The sequence below is a fragment of the Gallinula chloropus genome (assembly GCF_964237585.1).
Source record: "Gallinula chloropus genome assembly, chromosome: 5".
In the NCBI taxonomy this organism is placed as follows: domain Eukaryota; kingdom Metazoa; phylum Chordata; class Aves; order Gruiformes; family Rallidae; genus Gallinula; species Gallinula chloropus.
Genome location: NC_140090.1, coordinates 62,551,583 through 62,566,370, shown reverse-complemented (window position 1 = coordinate 62,566,370; position 14,788 = coordinate 62,551,583). Strand labels below are relative to the sequence as shown.

Here is a 14,788-nt window from a genome sequence, read left to right as displayed (position 1 = left end):
TGGTTGGGGAATAGTTAACTTAATGAGAAAAACCTCCATATTTCAGTGCATCATAAATGCACGCACACACAAGGGTGGGTTTCAAGATGATAAACCCAAAGTATGGTGTACATATGATGAGACTTCCACACTATCAGCTAAACTCAGGCAGCACATAAACAGCTCTACTTCGATAACAATTATTTTTATATATATATGTATATATACGCACACATGCTCATTCAACAGATGATACTAGTGAAGAGATGAATTCCTGGGAGAAGAGATAACTTGTCTCCTAATAGCAAAAAAGCACAATGGGAGGCAAGACATGTTTGTTCTTTAATTCCATCTATGAGAATGATTTCTGTGACTCTGGGATAATTCACTTAACCTCTTGAAGACTCAGTTTCCATCCTGTTAATGCAGCGGTATTAGCTTTTACCTCTAGTGAAAGGTGAAGGTCAGACTACGGCATTATGTGGAAAAGCAATAGGGTCTTGCCCCATTCTTCTTGCCTTCACTTGTTCTTACTGTTTTCCTCTTTCTATTTAAAATGGTGATTTTTCTATGAAGTCCTAAAGGTGTATGTAATTTAGGGTTTGTTACATAGTACCTCAATGCATTTCTCTGGAATCCTCATGCATGAAAGTCTTCTGATCACATTTGAATAATGGTTTTTATTTAAGAAAAATGTGCACTTCTGATTCTTTAGCTGACAAAATAATTCTGTAAACATTAGCACAGGATTAGAGATCAGAGTACAGAACACAAAGAAACATCCCTTCCTTGACCCTGCAAATTACCTGTTTTCCTAAAATGACATGCATTTAAATATACAGGATATGAAAAAAAAAATCTTTTCATGCAATGTGTAATAGAATGGACTTCACTGGACAGGACACCGCTGAGTTTAAAAACAAAGAATAACTCCATCTGAGTAGTTACAAAAAGTTTTGGAGGGAATTTTATTTCTTGTATTTTAAGTTTTAAAGTTCAAATTTATATAACTCAAGAAAAGAGCCATTTTGTTAGGACAGATATTCTACTGTCAGACAACATCTCCTGTAACAATTGGTACTGGACTTTTATTGGACAGTGGCCTATGGCTCTGAGTCAGTTGTGATTTTTATTCATCAGCATACATCTTTTATATTCCATTTTCTCTGTTAGTTATTTTCAATGAATGCACAAGCTACTCCCATACATTTCAAAAAGTTTAGTGATTTGTATTACAAAAATTAGATAGATCTGCATTTTATGTTTTCATGCAGTTCTTAACTCATTGACCTGTTGAATTTTTTGTCTATGACCTTATAAGCAATCTGAAAGTGATAAAAGAGCAGCATATCAGATATTTGCTTAAGAGGACATAAAATTTCTTTGTTCAAAGTTAAAGAAACTTCCAGCTTGCTGCAGCACACTGTAATTTAGCTTTGAGCCAGTTATTAAACAAGACAATAATATTATAATGGAAATTGTTTAATATACATCATTAATAGTAAAGTGCCTACTTTCATTGAAGTAAAAAAAATGTGTGCTATGAGCAGTTTCAAAATGAATATTTGATTCCAAACTTCCCTTGTGCATTTAATGACATGCTAATTTACATTTTAATTACTTCCTAAGAAATCAAAGCATTTGTTGACAGAAGAACATAGTGTCAACTTCACGGTGCACTGTTGGTGAATAGTTAATGAACTTAATTAGATAATTAGTGATGTTAATTATCCTTCTATTATGAAGATAAAGATGTAACATAAATGATGCACTTTTCAAAGCAATACCATTATATGTTTCCTTGTTTTAACTCAGTTAAAAAGCTGATAAAAGACCAACTATTAGTAAGAAAAATACTTGTTTAATTACTAATTGTGATTATGTTTCAAATATTTCTATTTTTTTCATTTCTCCTAGCACAAGATGCTAACATTGAGGTCATTCCTCTGTCCTAAATTAGCAAGATTTTTTTGTTCAATCACAGAATCATGGAATGGTTTGGGTTGGAAGGGACCCCAAGGATCATAGAGTTCCAACCCTCCTGCCACAGACAGGGCCACCAACCTCCAGGCCTGGATCTACACAAGGTTGCCCAGGGCTCCATCCAACCTGGCCTTGAACACCTCCAGGGATGGGGCAACCACCACCTCTCTGGGCAGCCTGTTCCAGCACCTAACCAGTCTGTAAAGAACTTCCCCCTAATATGTAATCTAAACCTTCCGTCCTTTAGCTTTAATCCATTCCTTCTTGTCCTGCCATTGTCTACCCTTTTAAAAAGTTGATTCTCCTCCTCTTTATATGCTCCCTGCAGGTACTGGAAGGCCGCAATGAAGTCCCTCTCCAGCCTTCTCTTCTCTAGGCTGAACATCCCAGCTCCCTCAATACTGCTCTTCTTTCCACTACCTGTCATACCTCCCCCCTTAAACAACCACTCTCTGATGCAGTGGCTCTACTACTCTTTGAAGACCCAGGCTGGTTATCGTCAGCTTTGATTTTACAGTCAATTACTGAAAGATGCCATAACAAAGCAAGAGAGAAGTACTCAGTATTTGAAGGCACTAGCCCCCTATTTAGCTCTGGGTTCAGCTGCTAGTGTTGCCACTGACATCTTGGGTGACAATGGCTGAGTCTCTGTAAATTCACGTCTGCCAACTTCAGGTTGACTTTCTTACAGAGGTCAAAACCCACTGACTCACAGCATTTTGAGCTAACACTGACTTCATGGGTCTTCTATGCCCGGAAAAGAACCTAAGATTGTATCATCAGCCTTCCAGTTCAAGATCAAACACTTCTGTTTCAAAATCCATGTTTTAAACTACCTTCTAACACAGACTTTTGCACACAGACATCTCATGAAAGAATTTGTGAGTCTTATCTGTACATATTGAAACAGGTCATTTTTCCCTCTTGTCCTGTACCTAAGGCAAGACCTGAAAATATGGCTGCAAAAAGTCTGAAGCAAGACTGACAGCAAGTGTTGAAGCTCCAAGTGCTCCTGATCGAATCGTGTGGGGTGAAGACCCTGCCTCAGACAGACCTAATTCTGTATCTGTCATGCAGCTACTATTTGTACTAGGTAAGTCCTAACACTGTACAAAGCACATTAAAATACTGCTGTAAACAATCATGTAGAGTTTGAGATTTCCAGTACAGGAGGAATTTAAGTCTGTAGTTTAAACACCTACTGAAGTCAATGGACATTTTATGTTGAAATACTTCTCAAAACATAATGTAGTACCACCTCAGGTGAATCAGTAGAGACACTAGGTATACTAGTTATAGCTACTGCATCAATGTTACATGTGAAACAATTTTAACTTTTTTTTTGCTGGCTATAGAATTTAAAAAAAATGTTGTTCTTGGTGTAACAAATAATTTCCTATAGCAATAACACACTTAGCTGCTGACCTAAGAGAAGCCTAATGAATAAACACATTAAAAAAATAAATTTCCCATAAATCTAAAACTAACAAAAGTCCTAAGCACTTGGAAATAACATGTTGCTTGAAACATACCTCAGTCTCTCTCAGAACTTGAAAGACAACTGTCAAGGAGCTTGTCCAAGAGACATTTGCTATTACTTCAACCAAGGATACCTGTTTTTAGGAAACTATGCAGAATTCAAGTGGTCTTTGGTCATACCACTATTTCTTTGCTCAGCAATAAGGACATGCAATTCACTTTCCTACATCAGTTAATGAACTTGCAGTGACTTTTCAGGAGGTACATCAGGACTTCTCAGCCAGCAGTAAGAATAAAATCCTACATGGTAAAAAATTAAGGGGAAGAATTTTCAAAAGAAACTGAAGTAGATTCTGGTTTTGACAGTGATTTAAGTCTAAGTGATTCTCAGTGATTTTGACTTCAGAATGTTATCCACAGAGACACAAAGAAGGCTCTCACTGATGCAATTATCTTTTACAGATTTTCTGTGGGTTTAGCAATCCGCCTGTTGCTTACAAAAGCCAGCACTAGAGATGTAATTCTTACTACAAAAGCCAACTAAAGAAGAATTAATACCAATAAATTTTGGGGGTTTTTTTGTTAACTCTGCAGTGCCCTTGCATTACATTAAGGGCAGCAGAGCAGACACCAACATACCAAATTGTTATCCTTATTGTTCAAAGGCTGCATTCTCCCATCACTTAACCAGGAAGAGTTATCTTCCAACAGAGTGAGAAAACCTGGACAAAGGAAATCAGATGCTGGCTCTTATCTGAAGCTGTCTCCACAAGCTTATGTTTACTCACCAAAATTCTACTGTAAAGCTTCTGGGTTTGCAATTACAAGTTAGGAGGTCTCTGTTAACCTCTTCATTGTAAAAATGGGTATTAAAAAGACCTTCTCTATTTCACTCTTTCAAAGTATATGGGCCTCTGGCATAAAGGAATGTAATTAACGAACCAAAACAGAAGAGGACAGGCATGACCAGCCTGCTGTAAATCTCAAAAGGCTCTGTGTTTCCTATAAAGAGCAATAACTGTATCTACAGCAGTGTGTCTTACAGTAGTTAGAAGTGTGCTGCTTGTAACCTTGCCCAGGCACTCATCCTCAGGAAGAGCCTCAGGATACTGCATGCTATAAGCTGCTGACTGATTTACAATTTACTGAAATATGATTGTTATAGTGGCCCCTTGCTGCTCTTGCAGCTTATTGAAGATGACAAAAACATTCAGTCATTGCTAACCTAAAAATTAAATACATATCCTAGATTCTGACAGCAAAATTGGGGAGGAGGGACTGGATGAAGAAGGGAAGAGATCAAAAATCTCACTTTGAAACAGGAAAGTCAATGATTTGGAAGCCTTTGGCATTGTATGCAGTCTTATAGACCCTCCTGCTGGCAAATTTATTCAGCATCATCACCTGCAAGCTTTAAGAAAAAAAAAATCTGACTTTGTACCATGGACCTCTTGCTTCTGCATGGCTACTCAGATTTCCAAGAAATATCAATTAACAGAGCAGATCATCAGCATTTTACTACCAGAAATGTGATCACCCTCTCCTTTCTGAATTATCACGCCTTCCAGACAAAGCCCAGAGAAGAGCAGGAGATAACAAAGCAGATTCAGAAATATGGGGAAAACACAACTGCATTTAATTGCTAATTCTGACATTTCCCACCAAATAGCAAGGAATTGGCTTCACTGACACTGGAGATCCTGAGTGAACATATAGCAGAAACATGGGGCCTGGCATGATTAGTTTCAATCTTGCTGGTTTTTTTCCAGATGAAGGATCTGGTTTCAAAAGCACTCTCCCTATCTTGCAAATGACAAGAAGGAAAAACTTGATAGCTTTCTGGAAGGTGTTTTGTTTATTATTTTCTTGGGGCTTTTTTCATCTGCAGCAAATACTACTACTGCTTCAACGAGGAATCGAACTGATAATCCTGTAACCAACCCACTTTCCACTGGGCAAAGCTCTGATAACCTGGTTTAATTTCTCCACTTCTCTTAAACAGAATTTTCAGTTTTTCTCAGTTAAGAACAACTCTACTTATCTCTCAGTAAATGCAAAAATTTCTATTGGAATTTTTTTGAACTGTGGAATTTAAAGGCTTTGCCTCTCACTATATAGTTCATACTGCCACCTTCCCTTTTGTCTCAATGGTTCAACCAGGTGCCTATTGCTGTAGGACATAGGTCCATAACCAGCAGAAGATGACAGAGGCTGGTGTCTGAAAATTTTTCCCAAGTGAATACTGAAGGCACACATCAAATGATACAAAAATCACATTACAGGACTTTTTAAAGTGCCCTCAAAAGTGAGGTAAAAATATGAGTTAGAAGCACAAATACCATTTGCTTTTTATGTAACTTGTGCTCCCAACTTCCTTTGATACTGATAATCCCACATTATATCTTGCTTGTAAAGTATATGGAGAAAGAGGGCTGTTGAGGAGCAAAGAAATTAATTTTATTCCTCTTAGATTTCATCTTTCTGAAAAGTACATCAAACTCTTTCAAAGATAGATAGGCTGGAGGGAGAAAGTGGGAGAGGGAGAGTGGAGAAGAACATTTGGAACTGTAGCTTTGTATCTCATTGAGAGGAACAATTTATCAGAGCTGTGAAGCTGTCAGTCCTTGACATGATAAGGAATAACACCAAATGAGTAATGTTTCCTCCAAACCCAGCTCCTTTAATTACAAGCCGCTTCCTTGCGGAAGAGAGACAGAAAATGCAGAAACACCAATTTCATGCACTTGTGCCTGAATAATGTCTCCGTGCTGCCTTTTCCAGATGGCAACCTTTTCACTGGAGGAACTAATGATGTGGGCATATTTAGGGAAAAACCAATAACGGAGTCTTTAACCTTCAACAGCAAAAAGCATGTTGTACAAAATGTTCCTTGGGATACATTTACAAATATCAATTACATTGCTCACTGAGGTGTAATCAGCTGTAATAATCAAAATTAATTTTAAAAAATAATTAAACAGACCCCAGGGCAAATAGTCGATGCTCTTGTAGTATGACATCACAGTCTACATATGTACCTGGGAAGAACTTGCTCACTCTCTAAGCAGCAAAGTGATTTTAAGGAATGGGAAGGATGCTGTGACATGCTGAGAAAAAGCCTGCAGCTCAGTAAGGTACTATCAGACACAGTGCTGGGATATCATCACCATCCCGATCAAGACACCTGGAAGTGAATCAGAAACCACTGGGGATAAAGCTGCAACCTGCTACAGCTTGAGCTAGAGAGTTGAGATTCCCTAAACTGATGCTGTAACAGACTTACTGTCTCCTCAACAGGAGAAAAAAAGACCTTAATATCTTCAGTACTGCAACAACACAGGTTCAGTCCAAAGCTCTGAATATTCTGTCAATGCACTGCTGTCATACCCTATAGTTGGTTGCCTTAGCCTTAACACAAACAAGTAACATCAAACTCGTGCTCTTTATTTTTAGTTCTTGACAAATTCCCAGCAAAAACATGGATATGGCCCTCTCAGCAAAGGAGGAGGTTACACATGGAAAAGATTGTCCAGCTGCATTGCCATTAGTAGGAATGCTGCATACCCTCCAGACCCATTTTGTGTTTATATAAGCATATTGACTAGAAAATGAAAGGATAGTACTACAGTAATACCTGATCCTTCCTATCAATTCAGTGCCTGAAGGACAAGGCTTACATAAGCAATGCAAGTCAAAAACAGCAGCAAAGCCAGTGTGTCCTCACCTTATTCAGACCCAAGCAGAGCCCTGTGAGCATAAGCACATGTGCTGCTTAGGTTTTTCCTTTCAAGTGCAATAACTAGGCCACAGAGTAAGTATGCATTAATACATTCTATGTTAAGACTGGCAACCAAAGTTCTTCAGATCAATGACTATTTCTTAGTGATTATTTCTAGCAGTCTAGAAAAGGAACCTTAACTACAACAGGTGTCTAGTTTACAACACAACAGGTGTCTAGTTTACAACAAAGCACATAAAACCCAAGCCTCCCAAGTCCAAACTTTCCAGAGCCATGGCAGACTGGTGATGGATCCAGAAAAGACAAAGAGCAGAAGTTACCTCAGATTTGCATGCCATTTCCTTTGTGTTTCGGCCAGGCATCAACCTAATAGCTGAAGAAAGGCTTTCACTCCAGGAATTGTGCTTGCTCTGTGACAGGCCAATCCCTGCTTTATTCTGGAGAAGCTTCTTTTCAGACACTGTGGGCCAGAACAGACAAAAAACCTTATAAGACTTGACACTGAGCCTGAGGGAAAGTACAGGGTTTGTGTCCCTGTTGCATAAGACACAACATGAGAATGCCTCACTCCAGCTGGATTGTCATTCTATTTATAACAGACACATTGAATTAACAGGTACTTCTCAAGTCTTTATTAAAAGCCTCACAGAGGTCTGCTATAGATCAATTTCATTATACAGACATGAGCTTTGAATCCCTGTAGCACTACACACACTGGGGTGTGTTTCTTCATGCAGATACCCTTCCTTTTAAATTCTCCTATGGGATAAAATGGTCTAATGAGATTTCTCTTGCTTGCAGTGCAGCACAAGCCCTGCAACTTCCCCAGGAGGTTACAGAAGGTCTGGGGCACAAAACAGAAAACAATCACAATCTTGGATGAAAGAAACTGAGAATCTGATTTATCTAGCAAGTGATGTGCAGAGGAAGAGTATCATCAAGAAATCGGTGGCTTTCCATTAAGTGCTACACTTACTGTAATGTCTTTGCTTACTACAAGTGAGTGTTCCATAAAAGAACAGATACCTATGAAGTGTTGCCAAGCTTTTGTCATAATTTCTTCCCATAGAGGAGTTATCTCCATTATCTTCATGTCCCTTTCTTTGTCACTTCCTTTTACAGAAAGATCCATCCTGTAAATGTCCTCCAGAGCCTGCCGCCTCTGAGAAATGAGCTGCTTCCAGATGACTTCTACTGTTCTCAGAATCTCCTGGCGGACTAGGAAACAGATGAAGACTTTAGTTATTATTTTTTTTAAACAAATCAAGCAGCAGGTAAAATAAAAACATCTATTTAGAACAGCACTGGTCCAGAGTAACTGCTTGAGTCAGTGGAGTTTTTCCATTTTGTCTGCTATCTCCATCGGTTCTAAGCCAGAGCAGAAAACAGTAGGGCATTTTTTTCCCTGAAAGAAACAAGTAGGAGTGACAGATAATTCTAACTGGTTTCTGACTTGGTAAATCATCTAATTGGAATTTTGATTATCTTACTATCATACATAGAATGCTAAAGCACATACAGGACATTATGTTGCCAAACATCACTAGAGATGGTGGGGGGAAGGTAACAAGTCATGAAACAATTTGATCTATCAGCAGGATGCTGTTCAAGGAAATGCTGAAAAAATATCCTGTATTTCCCTGAAAATCAAACTTAGTTACATCATACCCAAGCCTACACATAAAAAAGAAATTAAGAGCATCATCCTGCTCTATGATTCATCTGACAGCCCCCACACTGCAGCCAGCCCAAAGCTTATTCAGTGTTCCTCTTAAGACCAAAATGTTTCTTCCTGTGTATAAAGACAGGCACAAGCTCTGTACAGACCTTGGAAAACAAAACAAAATAAAAATGGCATGTATGTATCTGGGTACTGATATTGGCCTTAACATGGGGAAGAGATCTCCAAACTCCTACATTACGCCTGAGGACATGGGTTGTAAATTTTGAATAACAAGGTACAACACAAACAAGTCATTTTTAGCACAACCTTCCATTCTCTATGCTGCACCTGCAGTGCTTGTGCACCAAAGAGGCAATTAAGTAGCACTTGCACAAGCTGCATTTTTAACTGTTCAGGCCAGGGGCTTCCAAAGGCAGCATTTGCCATAAATTACCATCATCTGGAGTAGGCAGGCTGCCCTTTTCCTCTTCACTGGGTGCAAGGAAAATTTGATGATACGAAGCCAGCTTTGGTTTTGCATCTACCCCAAAACCTTCTGGATAGCTGTGAGCAAAAAAAAAAAAAGGCATGTTAGGAAACCCAACTTAGAACAAGCTGAGGACAGTAAAAAAGCTAAAGGTATTTCTACACATCCACACATATTAAATTTGTTTAGTAGATCAACATTTCCAGACTCAAGAACTTACACTGATCACATGATACACTGCAGGATTTACAGGAAGTGGGAACTAAATCACCTCCAGTCTGGTTTTCAAAGTCAAGGAACAGTTATCAAGATCCTGTGGATCACTGTTATAAATGCCTTATCCTTGCACTTAGTGTGCTTGTATCTACTGTTCATCTCAAATAGCTGGAACAGAAGGTTGTACTGATGTAACCAGACTGCATCCAGCTTTCTTACACCTCCCCTGAGCATGTATGTCATCTCTTTGCCCTGAATCTCTTCACTCAAAGTACTCAATATGTGGAAAACACTGCCTTGTCATATCCTACACCTGAACTGATGACTCAGTCTAAGTTCTTTGCATCAATGACTGTATATTCATCTTATAAAGCACTTGGCACACACAAAAAAAGCCACAAACTTTAGCACCATGGTATTAGTATCATATAGGTGTGATAACTGAAAATATCACCACTGACATAATTTACCAGTCAGTAGATGAAAGACACCAGGAATTTCAGCACAGCAGTAATACAACAAACGCAACAGGCTTAGTTAAGGCATCCAGACAACCTGGAGATAGTCACAGAAGTGCTGTCAATAACATACATAGAGCTACTATAAACATACTACATTCTTTAAATTGCAAACAGGCTCTGGTACATAGAATCATAGAATGCTTTGGATGGGAAGACACCTCAAAGATCATCTAGTTCTAACCCCCAAAATAGGCAAGGACACCCTTCACTTGACCAGGTTGCCCAAAGCCTCATACAACATGGGAGAGTTAAATCTCTTGGGTACAATAAAGATGCAATTTTAATTTCTGATTTTTTCATAAATATCACAGTTCTGATTCCCTGAATTTGTTATGTTTCACTTCTTGGTTATACCAACCAACACTTCTGCAATTTGTGTTTTAAAAAAATGTTTCTGCTCTTGCTAGAGAGAAGAAATACTTATCCCATCTCAACAGTTTTTGGCCTGTAAATTATCTGACTGAATAAGAACAATCAAGAGAAGTGCAGCTAGTTTCTGAAGTGATACTGTCATTAATTCAGACCATCTAAGCAGCACAGAAAGTTTTCTTTGAAACAACAAACATCATTATAGTAATTAAAACACTAGCCAATATTTGCTATTTTTCACAAAACGGTTCCTGAAATAATCCCCCAGCAAAAGTACCTCTGATACATGACCTGTTAGAATAGCAAACAGAGTGGGTATGGGTCTTTTACCCCTATCCAAGTCAATAGCAAAACTCCCAACTTCAATATGATCAAGCTTTGCAGCTCAGATCCAAGTAACAATAACCATTAACGGAAAGATTCACAATATCCATGCGCAGTTTTATATGTGTTTTAAATGTACCCACAGAAGAATAAATGCTGGATCAGAAAAAAACATCTCCCTAAATTAGCCCATGCAGATGTCTCAGAGAATAGCCACCTGCATGCTTGTGGAATGATTCTAGCCCACAGTCCAGGAAGATAACCAGACTCTCATTTTAACGATAGGCATGTCAGCCAATTCAACTGAAATCAGTTCAAGCTTGTTAACTGCAGTTACTACTCCAAAGTGAGTAAACTGCTGGAAATGGTGGATGAGTAAAACAGATATAACACAGATGTTTTGGTTAATAAAGAGTAGCAATTAAACCTATGTGCAGATTTAAGAGTTCTGATTAGACAAACATGCAAGCTTGTCTGGGTGTCTCTGAAATGAAACACCCATTTCAAAACAAAAAATAAAAGGAATTGTTACCATCTACTGTGCCTTTTTTATTACACCCACAAACATGAATACTAGCCTGTCTCTGTGCAAGAGACGTGATACAAAATTTTCTGCTTACTAGTATTTAAAGGAGAAAACAGCCTTCTGTTTGAAGAACAGTTTATCCCTTCCACTCTTTTACTGAAAGACAATCCATTGTCTCCAGACTACTGTGCACACCAATAACCTTCCTCTCCTCACATGTAAAAAGTAAAAAGTTACATCAAAACATATCTTTTCTTGTTCATTTTTAGAAGTGTGTAAGGAAAACAACCATCTTTCTTCAATTGCCTTTACTTTGTCACTTCAACAGACCCTAAACCAGCATGGAAGGCTTGCTGTATTTAAAGCAGAATGGTGATTTAAACCCACAGAGCACTGAGACCAATGGGTCAAATGCTTTCTTGGATGTAGTATGTGTATTGTATCCTAAGCCCTTAGTCTAGCTGAATCCAGCTCAATCTCAGCTTCTACTAATTCCCAAAAATGGATGTTACCTATGTTTTGTGAAATCTCCCCCTCTGCACCCACTCCCACAGATAACAGCCCAGAGATGTAAACAAGCAACATACTGAGATGAACATTTTTACCTGCCCAAATTCAGCTGGAAAAGGCAGTACATTAGGCAGATGACAAAATTATTATTTGAATTGTAAGTTGCAAAAATAATGTCCCACTGATCTTGCACGACATTGAGTGTGTTCAGGACATTAAGCTGTTCAGGCAGTGACTGTTGTGGTCTGGACAGGCAGTATAGGATGGCTCTGTTTAGACAGCTGTACAGCGCACTGAGGAAAACTTCCTTTTGAGAAACAGAGCTTTCTAAGACCTGTGAAAACACAAAACAGCAGAGTACTTGGCTTGTTCAGAGAACTCTCTCCTCAAGGATTCACTCTCACTTCATTTAATCTGGTGCAAACTTATTTCAGCAATATTTTCCTGAACTACCTGTTAGATACAATTTCAATTTTTCTCTATTTCTGCTGAAGTCCAACACTTACATGGACAGACTGTGCCACAGAAGAGCTGTCTATCCCTTCTTTACTCTGCACCATCTAGCCCTGATAGTCATTTAGAGCCATTATGTATTCACGCAAGAAAACTGGAATATTCACAATCACCAAATAGATTACAGATATCTTCTTGAGAATTGCAGTATCATGACCTCAGTGTGAAACAGCACATTACAACACATTGATAACTGTTGGAAAAGATTTCATGTGACTCACCCTCACAATCTGTTTGGCAATGAAGATCAGGATTTGCTTTGGGTCGGCAGCAAACATTCTGCTGTTCAGTTTCTCAACCAGCTTCTGAACAAAATAAGTAAGATTCGTCATGGATACAGGTGCAGTTGATTCTGAAGAGCCATGAGGATCACTGCTCCCTGGAGAGGATACAAGAGGGTTGATTATTTCAAAACAAGTTAAAATAAATACATTTTTAAAAAGAAATAATTATATGAGATGTGAGGTTACCAGAGCTGAGAAGGAATTTCATATCATAATGTCTCAGAGCTGGGACATGTCTACGAGAGCTCTAGGTCTAGCAGAAATACCTTACTGTGCCCCATCCTAAAGACAGAACCAATCTCACAAAAATACTGACATGAACAACTGATCTAACTAATGACTAAGAAAAGGAGAGCAGTGATAACAAAGTTATCAGGGTTGTTTTTAGAAGCATTCAAGGATAAACCTAGGTTTCTTTAATATTCAGAATCTGTTCTCAAAAAGAAGAAAAAAGAGGGTCTCCAGAAAAATAATAAAACTATTTATGCAAACTGGAATGGAGCTGGACTGTCCTCCTAGCTACTGTTTCCAAACCTATCTATCAATTACAGCTATGTGCTAAATACCAGCTACTAATGATGTGATTCTCACCACTCACCTCTTGGTCTTGTTTTCCCCTCTCCTTGGCTGGTAACATGGAAGACATCCATAGCAGATAGAAAAACTTTTGTCTGAAAATGTCTCTTCTGCTCACTTGTGGCATCCTCTGGAGAAGCCTATACAGTGACCATATAGTTATTAGTATAGCAGGTGAACTGCCAGGAAATCAAACTCAAATTTGTTTTCAGCCTTTATTCAAAGTCCTTTGGCAGATAATGCCTGTCACATTTAGTAAAAGTTTTTGCTTAGAGAAGCAAGTCAAAATTCCAAGTGATAATTTAAAATGTCCAACATTTCCCTTAAACACCTTGGCACCATGTTAGGAAGAGAAGGGGGAGGGAAAAAGTGCAAAAAGATCCAGGACAACTACTCCACCTCACTTCCATACTGTAGCCTGTGGTCTGGGCATATGAAACAGCTGCTTCAAACTGAGAAATTATGTGTGACCACTAATCCATGCTAATACATAAGTGCTGAGATCTGGTATGGTCCTCCATGCAAAGGCAACATGGCACGTCTCATACAGAGTTCAGTAAGAATGCATGTGTGGACAGCCACTGAGGAGCATATGAGATGCTAGAAACTCATACCCTAACTGGGAAAACAGGAAATCTTACATAGGTCTACACTCTCTAGCTGATAGCTGGCACAGCTGCCCTCTGCACACCAAACACCTTTAGAGAGCTGGTGCTCTGTAAAGTAATTTAACTCATGACAGTTGCAGTCAAGCTTATGCTCATTACTATTCATATTGCTAAGCTAAATCTGCATAAGAAATCACATCTGGAACATCTGAACTATTGACAATTTCAAGCCTGTATTTTCCACTTTTCCTTTCTTCAGAATATTCCAACTCTTTCCAGTGCTGTGAGTGATTGAAATCCATAATCCAGTCTTTGCTGCTACAGTTTTTATTAATCTGTACTAAAAGTGAAGACAGTTGTTTTGGTTTGAACACTGAAAAGACACGGTTGTCCCAAAAATCAGTACAGAGGAATGCTTCATGTGAAATCTGTTCTCAACAAATTCAAGGAGATTTTTTCACACCTTACTTCAACATTAAATTTTACCCCCCAAATGCCTTTATTTTCAAGGCAGAGCATCTTCTTAGTTCACATGAACTCAGAGCAGGCAGAAAAGGCCTTTCTTCCTTTTTGAAGAAGTAGGAATTCCGTTCCACTAAATTGGATGTCCAGATCTGCCAGGATGTAGTGCATGTTCCCTAAGAGCTGTGATCCCAGGCTTATCTTAGACTGTTGAAAATGCTGACTTAATACACCTCTTCGTCTTAGCATTTTTTTCACTAAGCCATTAGCAATATACCTCCTGTCCTTCTAACCCCCAGTGCTAGGTAAAGCAGCAAAGCTTGATGAGTACCTCAAGAAACAGTTCAAGTGGATGCCCTTGTTTGTTTGCTGGAATGTTGAGAAGACTGTCCATCATGAGGACTCGCACAAAATCCCACACTTGTTTCTTGGCAGGGTGTGGTAGGACTGAGTGAGAAGAGGGATCAACACAACCTTTCCCTTCAGCAATGGCTGGATCATCTGGAGTCAAAAAGCCTTCAGATCCTCCCTGTGGAAGTAGACAGCAAT

The 14,788-nt window shown here is 38.8% G+C and overlaps 1 protein-coding gene across 1 annotated transcript in view; it reads right to left on the bottom strand.

Annotated features, from left to right (window-relative positions):
* WDFY4 (WDFY family member 4) overlaps positions 1–14,788 on the bottom strand; it is a gene marked incomplete at its 5' end in the record, with an annotated part of 126,702 nt that overhangs the window by 68,886 nt on the left and 43,028 nt on the right. The window contains 7 exons of the mRNA XM_084265324.1: positions 7,501–7,640; positions 8,207–8,398; positions 9,298–9,407; positions 11,892–12,130; positions 12,531–12,688; positions 13,192–13,309; positions 14,571–14,768. Coding sequence (XP_084121450.1) covers positions 7,501–7,640; positions 8,207–8,398; positions 9,298–9,407; positions 11,892–12,130; positions 12,531–12,688; positions 13,192–13,309; positions 14,571–14,768 — 1,155 coding nt within the window. The remainder of the gene's footprint in view (positions 1–7,500; positions 7,641–8,206; positions 8,399–9,297; positions 9,408–11,891; positions 12,131–12,530; positions 12,689–13,191; positions 13,310–14,570; positions 14,769–14,788) is intronic.